This window comes from Aethalodelphis obliquidens, unplaced genomic scaffold (genome assembly GCF_003676395.1).
Source record: "Aethalodelphis obliquidens isolate GAN/ISIS:26980383/991018 unplaced genomic scaffold, ASM367639v1 scaffold98, whole genome shotgun sequence".
Classification (NCBI taxonomy): Eukaryota; Metazoa; Chordata; class Mammalia; order Artiodactyla; family Delphinidae; genus Aethalodelphis; species Aethalodelphis obliquidens.
Window position 1 is genome coordinate 1,409,055 of NW_020838042.1, and position 17,476 is coordinate 1,426,530.

The 17,476-nt window shown below is 37.9% G+C and overlaps 1 protein-coding gene across 4 annotated transcripts in view; it reads right to left on the reverse strand.

The window, feature by feature from the left end:
• DMD (dystrophin) overlaps window positions 1–17,476 on the reverse strand; it is a 2,234,319-nt gene that overhangs the window by 523,430 nt on the left and 1,693,413 nt on the right. For all 4 annotated transcript variants that reach the window (XM_027096086.1, XM_027096084.1, XM_027096085.1 and 1 more), the window contains one exon: window positions 13,568–13,722. In XM_027096086.1, coding sequence (XP_026951887.1) covers window positions 13,568–13,722 — 155 coding nt within the window. The remainder of the gene's footprint in view (window positions 1–13,567; window positions 13,723–17,476) is intronic.

The window sequence follows — 17,476 nt, forward strand, 5'->3', positions numbered from 1 at the left end:
AGAGAGAGAGAGAGAGAGAGAGAGAGAGAGAGAGAGAGAGAGAGAGATTACTGTCACTAAAACCTGTTATCTCCCCATTCTGAATGTTTTTGGTTGGCATAGTGCAGTGGTTCTCAAACTGTAATATGCATAGAAATGAGCTAGAGACTGGAAAGCTTGTTAAGAGTTTTCTGGGCCACATCCCCAGAGATTCTGATTTCGTAGGCTGGGGTAGGACCCACACATTTTCATTTCTAGCCAGCTCACAGGTGATGCTAATACTTCTAGTCCAAGGACCACACTTTGGGTAACACTTGGGTAGTATATACTTTGGCGCTCTGCCAAGACCCATGCCCTAGCTGGTGGGAATATTGGCTGCTAACAGCTCACAGCTGCCTCTCTCACTGGAAATTGGCCTCAGCTGTAGGTAACTGTTTTATCCAAGGTTGCCCTCTCCCACAGGGTGACCCAGAACCAATAACCAGCTGATACTGGAATACAAAGGCTCAGCCCCCTTGCCTCAATTCAGGACGTCTCTGAGGGGACCTACAAATTCCAGATCTCCCCTTAGAAGCCGCCCAGGCTTCAGGTTCACTGCAGGGTAGCTTCTCTCTCGGCCCAATCTTACCTCTGTCACGTCCTTACTCATGTATCTCATGGAAACACTCTTCAGCAAACCTTCTGCACACAACTCCCCATCTCAGGGAATCTTCTTCTCCCTGTTTCCAGGGAGCCCAGTCTAAGTCGGTTGCATTGTGTCTTTTATTTTATTTTTCTTTTGAACCAAGTGTATTGCCTTATATTTACATTTCATCTTTCAATATGCAGCCTACCACCCCGAGTTGTTGAAATCTTTTTGGCTCCTGGTACTCTTGTCTACAGTATTTGCTATTTCTCTCTGCTTTGTGTCACTGGCAAATTTGATAAGAATGCTATCTACGTCTTCATCCAAGTCACTGATGGAAATATTGAAGAGGACAGAGCTGAGATTAGATTACTGTGAAAAGCTGCCAGAACCTCCTTCCAAGTTAATATGTATCCATTAAAAAGCAATGAAGGGAGCATAGGCCTCAGGGACACAGATTTGGGTTTGAAACACCAGCTCTGTCTAAGTAGAGGTCAACAGCTATACTCACAGCTAAAAAGAATGATGCCATTTTAGCCTGCCTGTTTTTAATAGGCAACTTAGGTATGACTTACATATTAAAATAAACATCAATAAATCATATCTCACTATCAAAAAAACATAAAAATCATAAAACAATCATTATGAATTCATGATCATTACTCAATTTGTCTCAGGATGCAATTTGTGTTTGGTCATTTTTGTGGAGGGTTTGTTTCATTTAAATATTTTTAAAAAGAGGTTGTGATAAAGTTGATGTTTAATAGCTAATTCAATTTCACTACGTAGATTTAAAATACTTGCAATGTAAAAGAAAAACACAACTCCTCAGGAATTGTATGAGTAGCCATGAATCTATGAAATGCAGGTTAAAATCTCCAAAAGGGCTTGGATTAGGTCTGTTTGACTTGCTTTAAATGCTCTGTGGCATGAAGACACTGACTGGCCACAGAATGATGTAATGAGTATCATATTAGGGATCTGAGGAAGCTAACTGAGAAGCTGAATATTAGAAGATATTTAAAACCCACAACCACTGATTTGAATGTGGAATTGATTTCTCGCAAATTTGAAGAGTTTCCATCTCTTTGGATGAATACTGATGCTATAGGCAGAATGGCCAGTGCATAAAACATTGGCTGGAGGCACATGGATACTGCTTTTCTTTCTGATGATTGAATAAGTCACCATGTACCTCAACGAAGTTATTTCCCATCCATTTTTTCTCTTTAAAAGATAATACCTGAGCGTTACCTTCCTAATAAAAATGTAGTAAGGATTTTTTTTTTTTTTTTTTTTTTGTGGTACGCGGGCCTCTCACTGTTGTGGCCTCTCCCGTTGCGGAGCACAGGCTCCAGACGCGCAGGCTCAGAGGCCATGGCTCACGGGCCCAGCCACTCCGCAGCATGCGGAATCTTCCCAGACCGGGGCACGAACCCGTGTCCCCTGCGTCGGCAGGCGGACTCTCAACCACTGCACCACCAGGGAAGCCCAAGGATTTTTAAAAGGAAAAAAAAAATCCAATCTGGAAATGCTTTCGATTGTTACTAAATTGGGAGTAAGTTAAATAAATATTAGCAGGGACTTCCCTGGTGGTCCAGTGGCTAAGACTTTGCCTTTCAATGCAGGGGGTGCAGGTTTGATCCCTGGTCAGGGAGCTAAGATCCCACATGTCTCGTGGCCAAAAAAAAAGAACCCAAAACATAAAACAGAAGCAATATTGTAGAAAATTCAATAAAGACTTATAAAAATGGTCCACATCAAAAAAAATCTTTAAAAATAGATACAGGCAAAATACATTTACAAAAATAGGAAAGAAAGTGCTAAAAAATGTTAACGTTGATTATTTCTCAATTTTTAAAATTTTCTAAAGTAAGTATCACTTTACATTAGGGGAAAATTACTTCAAAATACAGAAGAAACTTCCAAGCACAGAACAACGCTAGGTAAAATATAAAAACACAAAACCAGAAAGGCACAATCTGGGCTCAGAAACAAGACAGATAGCTCTGTGGGTCAGAAATGACACAGAAACACAAAGTAGTATGCAGGGTTGAAGACATGAAGCTGTTGGACTCTGGGAAGTAGGTAGTGGCTGCCAGGAGTTCAGAATCTACTGGCCTCAAGAATCTGAAAATGCTCCACGTAAGACAAAGAACCTGAGCCAGGCTCTTTGCCTCAATTAGCTAGGAACAGTATCACGCTTCCCAAGTGGTCACAGGGGTCTAAGAAAGAGGTGCTGTTAAACAGCACCTAGAACTGCTTCCATGACCCCCCTTTGGGGGAGGAAACCGAAAAGAACTGAAAAGAAAATTCCACAAAATTCACTAATACCTGTTTTGTATATTTTTTAATACCAGAAATGCATCTGAATTAACGGTTTACAGAAAGAAAATGAATCCCTATTATAAACTGAATGAAGCCAAAAGATCTCCACATCAGATGACTGTTAGAATTGGAGAGATAAAGTTACAGATCAAATGATGACTATATCCATTTTCCAAAATAACTCAACTTCCTAAAAATAAACTCCAGCTCATTTATATATTTTATTGAATATTTTAAAGATTCTGAGACTGATAGTGATGGGAAGACAATGAAAAATGCATATATAATTGAAAGTAATATAATGGATGCCGTTGATAACATTAATGGTTCAGTTAAACGAAGCGAGGGAAACTTTCTCCCATTTGTTTTAATTTTAGATACCATAATATTAAATTAATGAATGAAAAAAAGAAAGGTCTGTTGGTGTCCTATAACTTTTGTTTAGGAAACAATTATAATCTTTTTAAGTTTTAGAGTCTTTTCATCGGTAAAGGGTATGTAGAGGCATTTGTAAGCATATATTTTGGGGTGCTAGTAGGGCCCGGTTTAGGACTGCAGGACTGGGTTAAAATGAAAATGGCTACTGGGTTGCACCACCACGTAATTTTCCACACCAGTAAATCACCAATGATTCCAAATGTCTCCCTTTGTATGCAATCCCTGCAAGCTAGAAACATTCTAACTGCTTTGAAGGAAACGACATAAAGTGAAGCAGGCAGTTGCCACCACGAAACTTTTAGATCCGTATGGATCATGACACTCCCTGGCCCAGAGCCCCAGGATTTCGCATTACAGGTATTACGTTATCCTATTGTAAGATGGCGAGAATTCTTATGCTTCATAATCAGTTGGGAAGACTGGGTCTCGGCAGTATAAAAACGAGAGTGCCTTATAACTATATATACAACTGTCTTGAAGAGCCTAGAGAAACGTCCTCGTACTGCCAAAAGAAGTGTACCTAGAAGAGTTGCTAACCGATTGAATTTTTCAATGTACCAAATCCCCTTTAGTCCTTAAGATGGACTAGAAGGTATATTTTGCATGAGAGGGATTAAAAATAGGGTTACTGTAAATTGAGAATTTTGAGCTGGTGGCTTTAGGGTCATTTGTAGCGTTAATATTTATGACTATAACATGCTACAAATATATCAGAAGCAGTCTCTGACTTAATAAGAGGTTGTATCAATATTTTAAACAAACGTCCTGTTAGCATCATATCACATTCTTTACATAGCTTCAAGGGCAGCAGCAAATCTTCATCTTTTAAGTTTCTGGAAATAATCCAAAGCCATTTAGTGCCCAACATCGGATGAACTGCTTCATTCGATACACAAACGATTACTGAATACAATTATTCAGCAAACACAAGGTGTAGCTACAAAATAATACAACAATCTTCTGAAGGTCATGAAACAGTCCCTAGGTAGTTCCAGAAAAGGAGTTTCAAAAATGTTTTGAGAAAGGACAGCATTTGTGGCTAGAGCATAAGACCCTTTTATGAAGTTCACATGCCTGTCCCTCTCCTAAATAAACAAACTGACAACCAAGCACAAATTGTGATATTATTTGCTTTTCTTTCCTGAAAATAAATCAAGTTTGTTTGTTTTTATTGTCAGAAAAATTGGGGTATGCTTTTGGCAATATATTACATATGAACATGTCATCTGTCAGGTCTCAAGAGGAAAACAAAAGAGTGCTGGGAGCAAAGGAAAACCAGAAGATGAGTTTTAAGGGAAATAACTCTGGGTCAGTGTGAATGCCAAGTGAGTGTAGAGACTCAATGGTTAGGAGCACGGAAAAAGGTGGTCACAATCTACCAGGCAAAATATGGAGACGATTTAGGATGAGGTGAAGAGGAAGAACAGAGATGAAGAAAAGGCAACAGCTTCTAGAGAAATTTTGGAAGTAGAAGTCACAGAATTTAGAAGTCAGTTTAATACATGTATTAGCAGAGAAGAGAGAGGGAGGAAGAGGTAGAAGGTAATTCTTAAGTTTCCAGCTCTAGAGAAAATTAAGTTAAGCAATTAATTTTCCCTGAAAACATAGGAAATATAGCATTGTCTTAGGGGCAGATAATGCCTGTACTTTGGACATTTTGGAGCCTGTAGATGGTGCAGATGGAGATGTATGGTAGGTGGCTGGAAGTATGGTTCTAGAGATGAGGAGAAAGATGTGAGATGGAAATAAAAACTGAAGACTCTTAACGGTAGTTGAAGTTGACAGACAGAAGTACTTGAAATGTGTATACAGAAATAAGAGAGAATTAAGAATGGGAATACCAAGATTTAAAGGTTGTATACAGCAAACAGAGCCTATATTGATTATTGTTACAACTCTCAAATTTGTATCTTGAGTCCCAACCATTGCCCAGAACTTAAGATTTTATAGCCGCTATCTACTCCACATCTCCACCTGGATGCATAATAGACATTTCAAAAGTGGCGTGTCCATATCTTCTTCCTAAAACATGTTGCTTTTGGAGCTTTCTCCATCTCAGTAAATGGGTACCCCCATCTTCCAGTTGCTCAGGCTAAAAACTCTGTAGTCTTCTTGATGCCTCTCTTCCATACCTAAATCTAATCCATTACAAAACCTTTTGGGCTCTGTCCTCAAAATATAGTAGAAGTCAATCATTTCCTCCCTCCCTCCCTCCCTTTCTTTCTTTTATTTTTGGCTGCGTTGGGTCTGCGTTCCATGCGGGCTTTCTCTAGTTGCGGCGAGCGGGGGGCTACTCTTCGTTGCGGTGCATGGGCTTCTCATTGCGGTGGCTTCTCTTGTTGCCCAGCATGGGGTCTAGGCGCACGGGCTTCAGCAGTTGTGGCTTGCGGGCTCTAGAGCGCAGGCTCAGTAGTTGTGGCGCACGGACTTAGTTGCTCCGCGGCATGTGGGATCTTCCCAGACCAGGGCTCGAACCCGTGTCTCCTGCATTGGCAGGTGGATTCTTAACCACCGCACCACCAGGGAAGTCCAGTAGAAGTCAAACATTTCTTACCACATTCACCTCTCCTATTCTGGTCCAAATCACAGTTGTCTCCCGACTGACTTATGACAACAGTCTTCTAATGGTTTCACTGATTTCCTTCAGTCTATTATTGCAGAGGGGCCAGATAAGCTTAAAGATGCCACTCCTCTGCTCAAAACCCTCCAATGACTCCCATCTCATTCAGAGTAAAAGCAAAAGTCCTTGGAGGGGCCTATAAGGTCCAATGTAATCAGATTCCTCTTACCTCCCTGAACTCCTTGTCTACTAGACTCTTGCTTGCTTGACCCATTCCTATCATACTGGTCTCCTTAAGGTTCCTCCAACATGCAGGGCACACTGCAGCCTCAGGGCATTTCCAGTTATTAGAACCCTCCTGGACTGTTTTTCTTCCAATTATCCACAGGGCTCACATCCTTAGGTCCTTTAAGTTTTGGTTAAAACTCACTCTTTCAGTGAGATCCTTCTTTTTTTTTAAGTATTTATTTATTTGGCTGCGCCGGGTCTTAGTTGCGGCCCACAGGATCTTTAGTTGCGGCATGTGGGATCTAGTTCCCTGACCAGGGATGGAATCCGGGCCCCCTGCATTGGTAGTGTGGAGTCTTAGCCACTGGGCCACCAGGGAAGTCCCCAGTGAGATCGTTCTTAAGCACCATATTTAAGTAATAGCACTTCTCTTCCACCACTCGCTCACTCACACACTTACACATTCTCAACTGCTTTCCCTCTTTATGTTTCCACATTTCACTTATCACAATCTTATGTACCATACATTTAACTATCTTATTTGTTAATGTCTGTTTCTCACCTTCTCCTTGCCAGAATGTAAGTGAGCTTCATGAGGGTAGGGATTTTGTCTGCTGTATACCTAGTACCAAGAACTGAGTCTAACTAGCACATACCTAGCACCAAAATATTCACCAAGTGAATGAATTCTTAAAATGTTTATGACAGATGACATTTACTGAGCTCTTACTATGTGCCAGGCATTGTGCCAAGCACTTCACACTTATTATATTACTAGAGAAATTGGAGAATTGCAAAATAATATCGTTTGGAAATCAAAGAAGGGAAAGTTTCAACCAGTAGAGTTGATAAACAGGACCAAGGTCAAAAAGATGTCGAGTAGATGGATAAATAAAATAGGGCAATTAGTTATTATAAAAGTTATTGACAATCTTAATGAGTCCTTTTTTCAGGGAAGTGGAGGTACTGGGGAAGCCAGACTGAAGTGGGTCCAAGCATAACCAGAAGCTGGAGAGGAAACAAGAATGTCAATTACTACTTTAAAAAATTTTGATGGTAAGGGGAAACAAGGATAGCTGGATAGAAAAGTTGGTATCCTAAAAATATTCTTCTAGGACGAGGGAACTTGAGCATGATGGTTGGCTGAAGGGGAGGAGCAAGGAGAAAGAAGAAATTGAAAATCCCAGAGAAAGGAAGCAGAACGGTTACTAAAAAAATACGTTGGCTAATGTGAAAGAGATCCAGTGTTCAGCTAGAGTAGCTCTTTGCTGCACACAAAATAGGGCTCAATAATTTCTCTCCCTTTTCTTCTTTTTTTTTAAAGTGAAAAAGAGAAAGGACCTAGGAATAGAGAAGCAAGGAGTGATTTACAAGGGCTTCATGGCTGCCAAAGATGGAGAACACAAGTGATAACTGTTCAATTTCTCAACTATTAATTGTAATTATTAAAATTTGAAACATATTATTAGAGCGGACAGGAGAATACTGAGATATTATTTTAAGGATAGTGTATTTGCATGCATGTCCATGCATATGCATATACACATACATACATGTATACACATACATGCTAAGTCTTTCTTAGAACTTAGAGAGATTGTTCAGGTATCTGGGAGCTTTTGTGAGGAACTTCTATCCATGATGAACCCTCTGATACTAGGATCAGCCCCTCTACTTGATGAGTTTGCTCCTTGCTGATGAGTAGTTGGAGAAGCCCTCCTATAGCTACAGACAGACAATTCAGAGTTAATGCACATTTCTTGTTTAAAGAGTGGCCCTGGAATAGAAATAAGGAAATGAAATCTCATGACAGTGTCATCATAAAGTCATCAGCCAGATGGCAGTCCTTGAGATCTAATCCTTAGAGGCTTCTCACAATAATATGTAATATCACATCTAATATTATCTTATTCACCAATTCATATCTATTCACAGAGATTGAAGGGAAAGAAATGAACTTGCAGAAGCCCACATTTCTGGCTTTATATGTTAACATGGACTCTATAAGTCATACGATCAGGAAAACAAAATATTTTCCTACATAGGTCACAATGATGATCTATGTTCTGATATGAACTGCTAAACTACAGAGTTTACTTGAGAAGCAGTTTTTGCTTTTATTCATGAATGGTAGAGCAAGTCCTTTTAGGTGCACGTAGCTATTTATATTTATCTATATAAAATGGTAATTAAAGGTCCAATAAAAGCCAGTATAGAATTTGAAGATTCCTCTGACCTATTAATAAACTTAAGTTGAACACTAAACTACAAAACAAAATTAGCTCATTTTCGTTTTTGATTATGTCTTGAAACTACAGCCTGCCAGTATATGATACCAAAGTAAAGTTCTTCCAAGTTACACTTCTTATATCTTGTTTAACACTCAAAATTTTAAAACTGAAGTAAAGATTTCATTGCTTTACATAGGCTTCCAAATGCACAAAATTTTTGCATATATTTATCTATATGATTGAAAGTTTCAGTGCAGGCAATATATCAGTGCTCAGTGGTAAAACCTGAACCATGAGAAATGATGTAATCAGAGTGCTTTCAACACTCTCCCCTACCTAAAAAGTCTTGGTTATAGATATATTTCAAAGACATGAGATACTTTTATTCCCCAAACCCAAATATCAATATTAATAATTTCTCCTTTAAAATTATGTTTATTAGGATTAACAGTAAGTGTTTATATTCTGTGATAGTTGTAGTTTTAGACACTTTAAATGGCAACTCTAGAAGATGGATAAATAGAAAAAATAGGGTAGAAACAAGGAAATAGAATAATGTGAACCACTTTGTAAAGAAAATACTTTTTATTTACAAAATTTGGCAAAATCTCGTTCTGAAGTAATAGAGTATGTAATTGTTATAAATGCATGCTAAACTGCTTAGGGGATCAATAAAGTTTTCTGTGATGACGGAAATGTTCCATTCTGGACTGTCCAATGGGGAAGCCACTCGTTACCCGTGGCTCTTGAGCATCTGAAAGGTGGCTGAGGAGCCGGAAGAAATGAATTTTAAATTTTATTTAATTGTAATACTTTAAATTTAAATGGCCATCTATGGCTAGTGGCTACCCTACTGAACAGTACAAATCTAGAGGAGGATGATGATGTTACTTCACTTCTGGGTTTAGCTGGACGAGACACTGGATAAAAACATCAAAATGCAGAAGATCACATAGAGAGTTTTCTTGTTCTTTATCTATTTAGCATAAGATCTATAAGAATATAAAATAAGAGAAGATGCAGCCAAGTAAAATACGGTTTAATCTGTGCGGGTGACACACACAGCACACACCGAATGTGAACTTCCCATGTAAAGGTGTCATTAGCCAATAGAGAACCCAGCTCTCCTCATGCCCTTTCACACTGACCAGAACCACCACCAAGCCCAAATGGCCCACTTTTATGACTACCCTACGTGAGAGTATACTGTGCATGAATATACAACCTACATGACTAGACCGTATTCACTCAGATTTGACTAGCTGTCTCTCCAGGGAACTTCACGCTGTCCAGCTACAGCATGACGGTTTATCAGTTTCTTCTTTCCATACCCTTTGTGGCAGACATTCTCTATTGGCTGGCTCAACCCAAATTCCTAGATACTAGAGGTGGTTTTGTGGCATAGTTCTGACCCGAAAGTTCCTGAGAAAGCCACTGTTTTCCTGACACCAGCACTGCCCCTTCTGCTGCTGCTTCTTCCTGCTGGAATGCTTATGTTCTGAGGGAAATGCCAAGAAGAACAAGGAGACTTCAGGGCTGACATTGCTGCGCTATGGAGCCCATGTCACGACCTGCCCGACTCTGAACTTCTCATAAAGTGACAGGAACAGACCTCCATTAGGTAAGCTATTGAACTTGGGTTTTCTGTTACTTGAAACTGAAAGCAATCCTTTCAATTTTTCTTCTGTGTTGAGTTACTGGCACTCCAGAACACTTGTAGTTAGTTATTTTTTGTTTGTTCATTTACCTATTAAGCATGTTTTGGGGGTAGATACTATGTGCCAAGCTAAGTGCTAAGTCATATGGTGGACAAGCAGCCAATGTGTATACCCCAATGTGTATACAGAGCAAACATTCTCATAAGAGACAAAGACCAATAGACACTTACATACAGTGTAGTGAGATAAGCACTATTAACAGGGTGTAGGCTTTGGGGTTGGTAATCAGAGAAGGCTTCCTGGAGGAAATGGCATTTACACTGAGACCTGGATAATGAATAGAACTTAACCATGCAAAAAGGAAGGAATAATACATCTATCACGTCAGCACATAATAGAGAAGACAGAACATAGCTATGAGGAAATGAAAATAGCTCAATGTTACTTAATTATGGGGAGGGGAGATTGAGGGAGAGCAGAAACTTAGGCTGGAGTTTTAAGGAAAGGCCATAACGTGCAAGATCTTGAAGTCATTGAAAGGAGTGTGGACTGTCTTCAAATAATAACGGATAAGCCACCAAAGCCTTTAAAACTGGGTGGGGGGGAGGGGGAGCTATATGAATATACTGTATTTAGAAAAATCATCCTGCGTTCTATGTAGAGAATGGGTAAGAAGCAGGAAGATGTAGTCATTTAAGCAAGATGTGATAGTTGAAGAGTAGGGAGGAAGGGAAATAACTGGATTTGAAAGCTATTTAGGTAGTAAATAGCTTTGTGATAGCTTGGCCACTGGGATTGTATTCAATAGAAGGAAGAGTCAAGCATGAGTTTCCAATTTGGACAACTGAATGGGTTGTGGTAATGTTCACTGGAGAGGGATCATAGGAAGAGAAGTAGGTTGCATTTGGAGAAAGAGGTTGTAAGAGGACAAAGATGAGTTCAGCTTTGGGCCTATTAAATTTGAAGTTCCCGAGGGACATTAAAATGAAAAGAAATCAATAGGATATGCAGGTCTGAAATTCAACAATCACGCTCAGCTGCAAATGGTATAAATGGAGAGTCATCAGCAGACTGAAACTACACAAGTGGATGAATTTTCATAGAGTATATGTGAGAAAGAAACAGGGAAGAACTTTAGAGGCATGAATTGAATTAGCTTGGCAAATCACAGGTTCTCTATGGGCTAGCAAAAAATGTAATTTGGCTTTTAACTTTCTATTTTACTTTACCCATTGGAGAAATAACTATATACCTTCCTTAGGTGGTAGCTTTTTAGGGACCAAGTCAAAAAATATAACGAAAATGATCAGAAGAAATGAGAGGGCTGTTTGGAGACTCAAGGAGCATGAAAGAGTGGCAGAGAAGGGATAGACTCTCTTGAAGCCCTAGTTTTGTAAAATGAGTAAGCCTTCTTTTCGTCTCCTTCTTGGCTTACATTCCCTAAACTCACCAAATTAATCTCTGATCTTAATTTGCGTACCCATAGAGGCCTCTCTTTGAGAAGCAGGTTATTTCCCAGTGAGATCTTAACTACTGACTCTCTGATACCAATCGATTACATATGAATAAGTCTCCCTGAGCCTAATCTGCCCTCATTTAACTGAACAAACAGCAGATCTGTATTTGGAGCAGAAAGTACAAACCTTGCCAATAAGAGGAGGCAGTAACTTGGAGAATTTTTTTTATCAGTTCCCTATTCAACCAGGGTTCTATTGATAGGGCCCCAAATATAACTCCCCAACTTCAGGTTGAGCCCTCTCTTCCATGGCCATCTGAACACCCACTGTCTGGAATTTAGGGCTAGAGCTGCTCTTTTCCCCCAGGATGACCAGCTCAAATCCACTTTCACAGGAGTTTATACTCTTCAATCTTTAACTCAGTTTCAAGATTAACTTGATCTCTCAATTTCCGTGTATTAATAGTTCCTTACTCCTAAGAGTTTCTGCTTAGTTCAAAATCTGTTTTTGTTTTCTTTAATGGTGGCCTTTTTTTCTTAATAAAGGCCACCTACCTGTCTTCAGTAAGTCATGTTATCTTCTGGAACTCATCTACCTTTCACTGGGATCTTCCTTACCACCATACAGGTGCTATTTTTGCCTCTGTTTTCTGACAGAGCTAAAAATGAGTACCCAATAATCCTTGACTTACCATAGCATGAACAAGGTGACTATAAATTATGTCGAGTCATCATTCAACAAATATTTACCCTGCAGCATTATTTACAATAGCCAAGATATGGAAGCAACCGAAGCGTCCATCGATAGATGAATGGATAAAGAAGATGTGGTATATGTATACACCGGAATGTTAGTCATAAAAAAGAAGAAAATTTTGCCATTTGAAACAACATGGATGGAACTTGAGGGCATTATGCTAAGTGAAGTAAGTCAGACAGAGAAGGACAGATACTGTATGATGTCACTTATATGTGGAATCTAAAAAACCAAAACAAACAAAACAAAATGGAAACAGACTCATATAGACAGAGAACAAATGGGCGGTTGCCAGATGGAAGGAGGGGGTAAAAGGGAGAAATAGGTGAAGGGGATTAAGAGGTACAAATCTCCAGTTATAAAATAAACAAGCAATGGGGATGTAATATACAGCATGAGGAATACGGTCAACAACATTGTAATAACTTTGCATGGGGACAGATGGTTACTAGACTTATTATAGTGATCATTTCATAATAAGTGCAAATGTCAAATAACTATGTAGTATACCTGAAACTAACATAATATTGTACATCAGCTACATTTCAATTAAAAAAACACAAATATTTACCAGCTCCCTACTATATCACCTGGTTCAGGATGTGCCAAATAAGAAAGATAGCCTCTGTCCTCAGGGAGGTTAGACTAATGTGAAGGACAAACGTTAAACAATTGGTTACATAATTCATGTATTTGTTTATAATTTTGTTTATAATTAGGATAAATGCTAATGAAAGAACAGCACAAGGGGTTAAGAGTGAAAAATAAGGAGTCAGGGCTTAGTTCGAGGAGATGGTGTCTCTAAGAGCTGTTGATTTCCGTAGATATATAATGGGAAATGAAGTTATGAGTCATGTTACACTACACAAATTTTCCCATTGGGTGTGTGGAGGGAGATACAATGACGGCACCAGAGACAGCTATAACTCCATCATGAAGCCCAAAGTGACTTCCCTGTCAGACTAAAGATGGGGCAGTTTGTGGCATGACGGAATAGAACAATATTTCTTTGGATAGAGTTCTCAAAGCAGACTAATAAATGGCCCTTTTAGCTACAAATCAATCTTTTGTTTTTGTCTAATTGCCTAGTTATGTCACTACCTTTCTGACTGTGGGCAACTTCGGGTCCCTCATCTTTAAAATAAGTGGACTTAGGCAAGACTGTGAGTTTGGTTGGCATTTGTCATCTTGGATCCTCCCAAAGCCCTGGTTTAGCAGGATGGGAAAACAAATCTGCATTATCCACCCAGTGTCACTACCCTATCATTAGAATCAGCAAATAGTTTTAGAAATAATATAGTTCATACCTTTTATGAATGCTTGCCCAAGAGGCATTGATGTTCTCTGTTATCATGTGTACTTTTCTGGTATCATCTGCAGAATAATCCCGAAGAAGTTTCAGTGCCAAGTCATTTGCCACATCGACATTTATCTGCCACTGGCGGAGGTCTTTGGCCAACTGCTACAGATACACATGGGAAAGAGAATGAATGTCAGTTTTCTCTGAAATCTCTAGTTGCACTTTCTTAAAATGCTTCATAAACAGCTTCTGAATCCTCGGGTCAGAGCATGTCTACACGGTTGCTTTTAACCTACCGTGTGTAGTTCACTCAAACATGATAGTATAAGCTAACCCACTTTTCATGACAAAACTTTTCAAATCCAGCTTTTTGAGCAATAATCAGTATCAGGTATCTCAATTTAGTAGCAATTAATCGGAAACAAACTTGGCTTAATTGTTTTTATCATGGGAGAGAACAAACTATAAAAATAAGCTCTCAAATAATTGTTGAGTATGTGACATATACCAAAATTTGAACAGAAAAAAATATCACGTTAGTTCTTTTCCTCGTCATTAACTTGTTGAATTGTTTATGTAATTAGTGCCATCTACTGGCATTCAACTAGAGCTGCATACGGAAAATATTAGGCATCAAAAAAAAACCAGTGCTGTTATTCTAGTTATGAACTTATTTAAAGGATCAGTTTATTCATAATACTTAAAAAATATCCTACTTTAAAATCAGAATAAAATTTTAAATATAAGAATTTTGCTAAACCAAATGACGTATGTTTTCTTCTTTTTTTATCTTTAACAATTGAGTATTATCAAACCATGTATTGCATCACTTCAAATATCATATATCAAGAAAGAAATAAACCAATGATAGGTTTATCTGGATGTATATTAACCCCAAGTTTCTATTAAACATTGCTTCAAGTGCATGGAAGAGGCTTCCAAGCATTACGGTATTATTAAATTACAAACAGTTATATCAAATCCAATATAGTGGGTTAAATGGACAAAGGAATAGTAACAAGCAATTCAAACAAGAGAAAGAATAAAAAGTTTTTAAAGAAAAGGAAAAAAATCAACTTTCAAAACATGAAAAAATAAGAGTATTACAATTTGACACCAATTAACTTTAAAAAAATAAAATCCAAAGCTGGATAGACTGTAGCCAAACTAGCGCATTCATATACTACTGATGGGAGCAGCATCTATTAGGACAGTTTGGCAATATATATCAAGTGACATACAAACGCTTATTCCCATTGACCCAGTAATCTAATTTTAGTATTTTATCCCAGTAAAATATTTAAAAGAAAAGACGTACATTATAGGAATAAAGATCTTCATTAACTAAGATAGTAAAAAAATGAGAAACAATTTCAATGTTTAATGAGAGGACATTAAAATAAGGCAATACATCAACCCAATGGTCTAATATGCAGTAAATGTGCACAGAAATCACAAGTTAAAAAAAAGAAAAGAACACAATTTCTACCTTCACTGTATTTCTTAAATCTGTAAGAGTACATTGACATAAATTGGAAGGGTAAAAGAGAAAATTGAAACTAACTGATGTTTCTGAAAAGAGTACTCATTTTTGTTTTAGTTCTTTTATGTTAATATGATTTATGGTAATAAAAATCAAACACTCGTACTTTTCAACATAGTTTCAGTATATATGAGTACACTCCTGTTCCCTGAAAATCTATAATCAGTATATAATCTGGCATTTCTCAATTAGAACATCCTATTCTAGAATCAAACGAAATAATTGCATTTATTGCATATAGCAAATAGACCCAGATAGCAGAGCTAGTAGCAAGCAGCTAAAGCCAGTATCACTAACTTTTGCTATAAAAATAAAAAGAGAGACAATTTTTAAAGGCACACAGTATACTCGCTGTACTATAAAGCAATTACAATTTAACCTTGTGGAATTCCTGCCTTTTCTTATATACACCTTTTATCAAGCCCTGCAGTTCCTATTTTCCACTTTTTATATCCTCACACTGTCCAAAAGCCCTCCTGAGGTGAAACACACACACCAAAGTCTTTCCCTTTCTAGAAATTTCCTACAGTACAAAATTACACCTTCTTCCCTTTCCCTCTTCACTGAAGCCACTTTTAACCTATAGTGTTAAAAAGTAATGTATACTAAGATATGAAAGACCAATTGGTCCTTATTATCCAGAAGATGGTATTTGCATTTTAAAAGACGAGCTTATTATCTATCATCTATGAAATCTCTAATTGGCAGCATAAGACTCTACAAAACTGACACCAATAACTTAGTTACCTTTCAGTTAGGCAATTCCTTTTTAAGAAAAATGCAACTGCTAAAGAAATACCTATTATGAACCAACATCAGAGCATATATGTATAGATTTAGCAATATAAAATGTTAATTAAAATTTTAATAAATATAATTAAAATCATTTATTTTATCTAAGAAAAGACAAATGATCTTGGAAGTCAACCCTCACTCATGGGTTGTTACTTGAAAAGTCTAGATATAAGAGGATACACTCTTTGGTTCTAATCTATAGATCATAAAAAATACCTAAAAGTAGAAGCTGAAAAGTATGCGAGGATTTTCCAAAATCTTGAAGGACATAGCAGTTTAAAGTTTAATTAGACACTTCATAGTAAAAAGGTAGTAAAGGAGTAAGGCTTGACTTCAAACCACAGTTTTTTGGTATACTTTAATGCTTGAAAGGCAAAAATACGCAAGCCATATATTTTTCTTCAAATTTGTATTCACACTGAAATTTAAATTTTTATACCTGAGGAAATCTTGGCTGAATGCTATCCTTCACTGCATACAGCTCAGATTTTGCTGTGATGTAGGATTAAAAAGAAAAAAATCCCACTGACCTTGACTAACATTGACAGGGCTAAGGCCCTTATCTGAACTCAAAGGTTCTCAACCGCAGCACCCCTTTCTCCCTTCTTAAAGACATTCACCAGAACAGACTGGTTTCCCTTCCTCCTAAGGTAATAATATGTTGACCACCTTGGGCTTTAACCAAGTGTCATTCACAGCAGGAACGTTGACCTTGACCAGCTTTGCCTACTACTGTGAAATTTACTACTGGGACAACTCCAGACCACAGAAGAATTTTAAATTCAAAAATACAATAGAATTCACACACTCCTTTTAGTTCTGAATTCCATTTACAACTGTATACTCTACAGGGAATCGTGTAGTGATCATGGTGTGTGAAGAAATTTAAAATATTGTGAGCACTAGCCTATAAAAAAAAGATGATTTTGTGGGTGTATATATATATGTGTGTATGTGTTTTTTATGAAGAATATAAAATGCTCAATCCCCAAGAGATTGTGTCCCCAACCAGGAAAGAAATTTTTCATATTCAAACCTCATATGATGCTGCTACAATATGTGCTTGGTAGTTATACACAGTATTTAAGGCAGAAAAAATGATTATGGACTATGGGACAACCCGAATTCATTTCAAGAATTTTCAGTATTGAAATTTTTAAATTTCAGTGTTTGCCTTTTCTTTTTTCTTTGTAAGAACTCTTTTTAGGAATATTGACCCGATACAAGGGAAAACAAGGGAGGAAGAGAAAGAGTATTGGAGAGTCTGGGCAACAGAATGAGCCTGCTGGGTTTGAATCCTGACTTGATCACTTACTAGTTATGTGACAAATGGGAAAGTTAATTATGCTCTCTATGCCTCAGTTTCCCCCTTTATTAAATGGGTATATTAACAGTATTTACCTTGAAAGATTATTATAAGGATTAATTTATAAAATGCAGGGAAAACACTTAGAGTGGTGCCTGGCATACCCAAAGCATTAAATAAGTATTGGTTAGAATCACCATCATTACTACTACTACTACTACCACTACCACCACCACCACCACCACCACCACCACCACCACCACCACCACCAC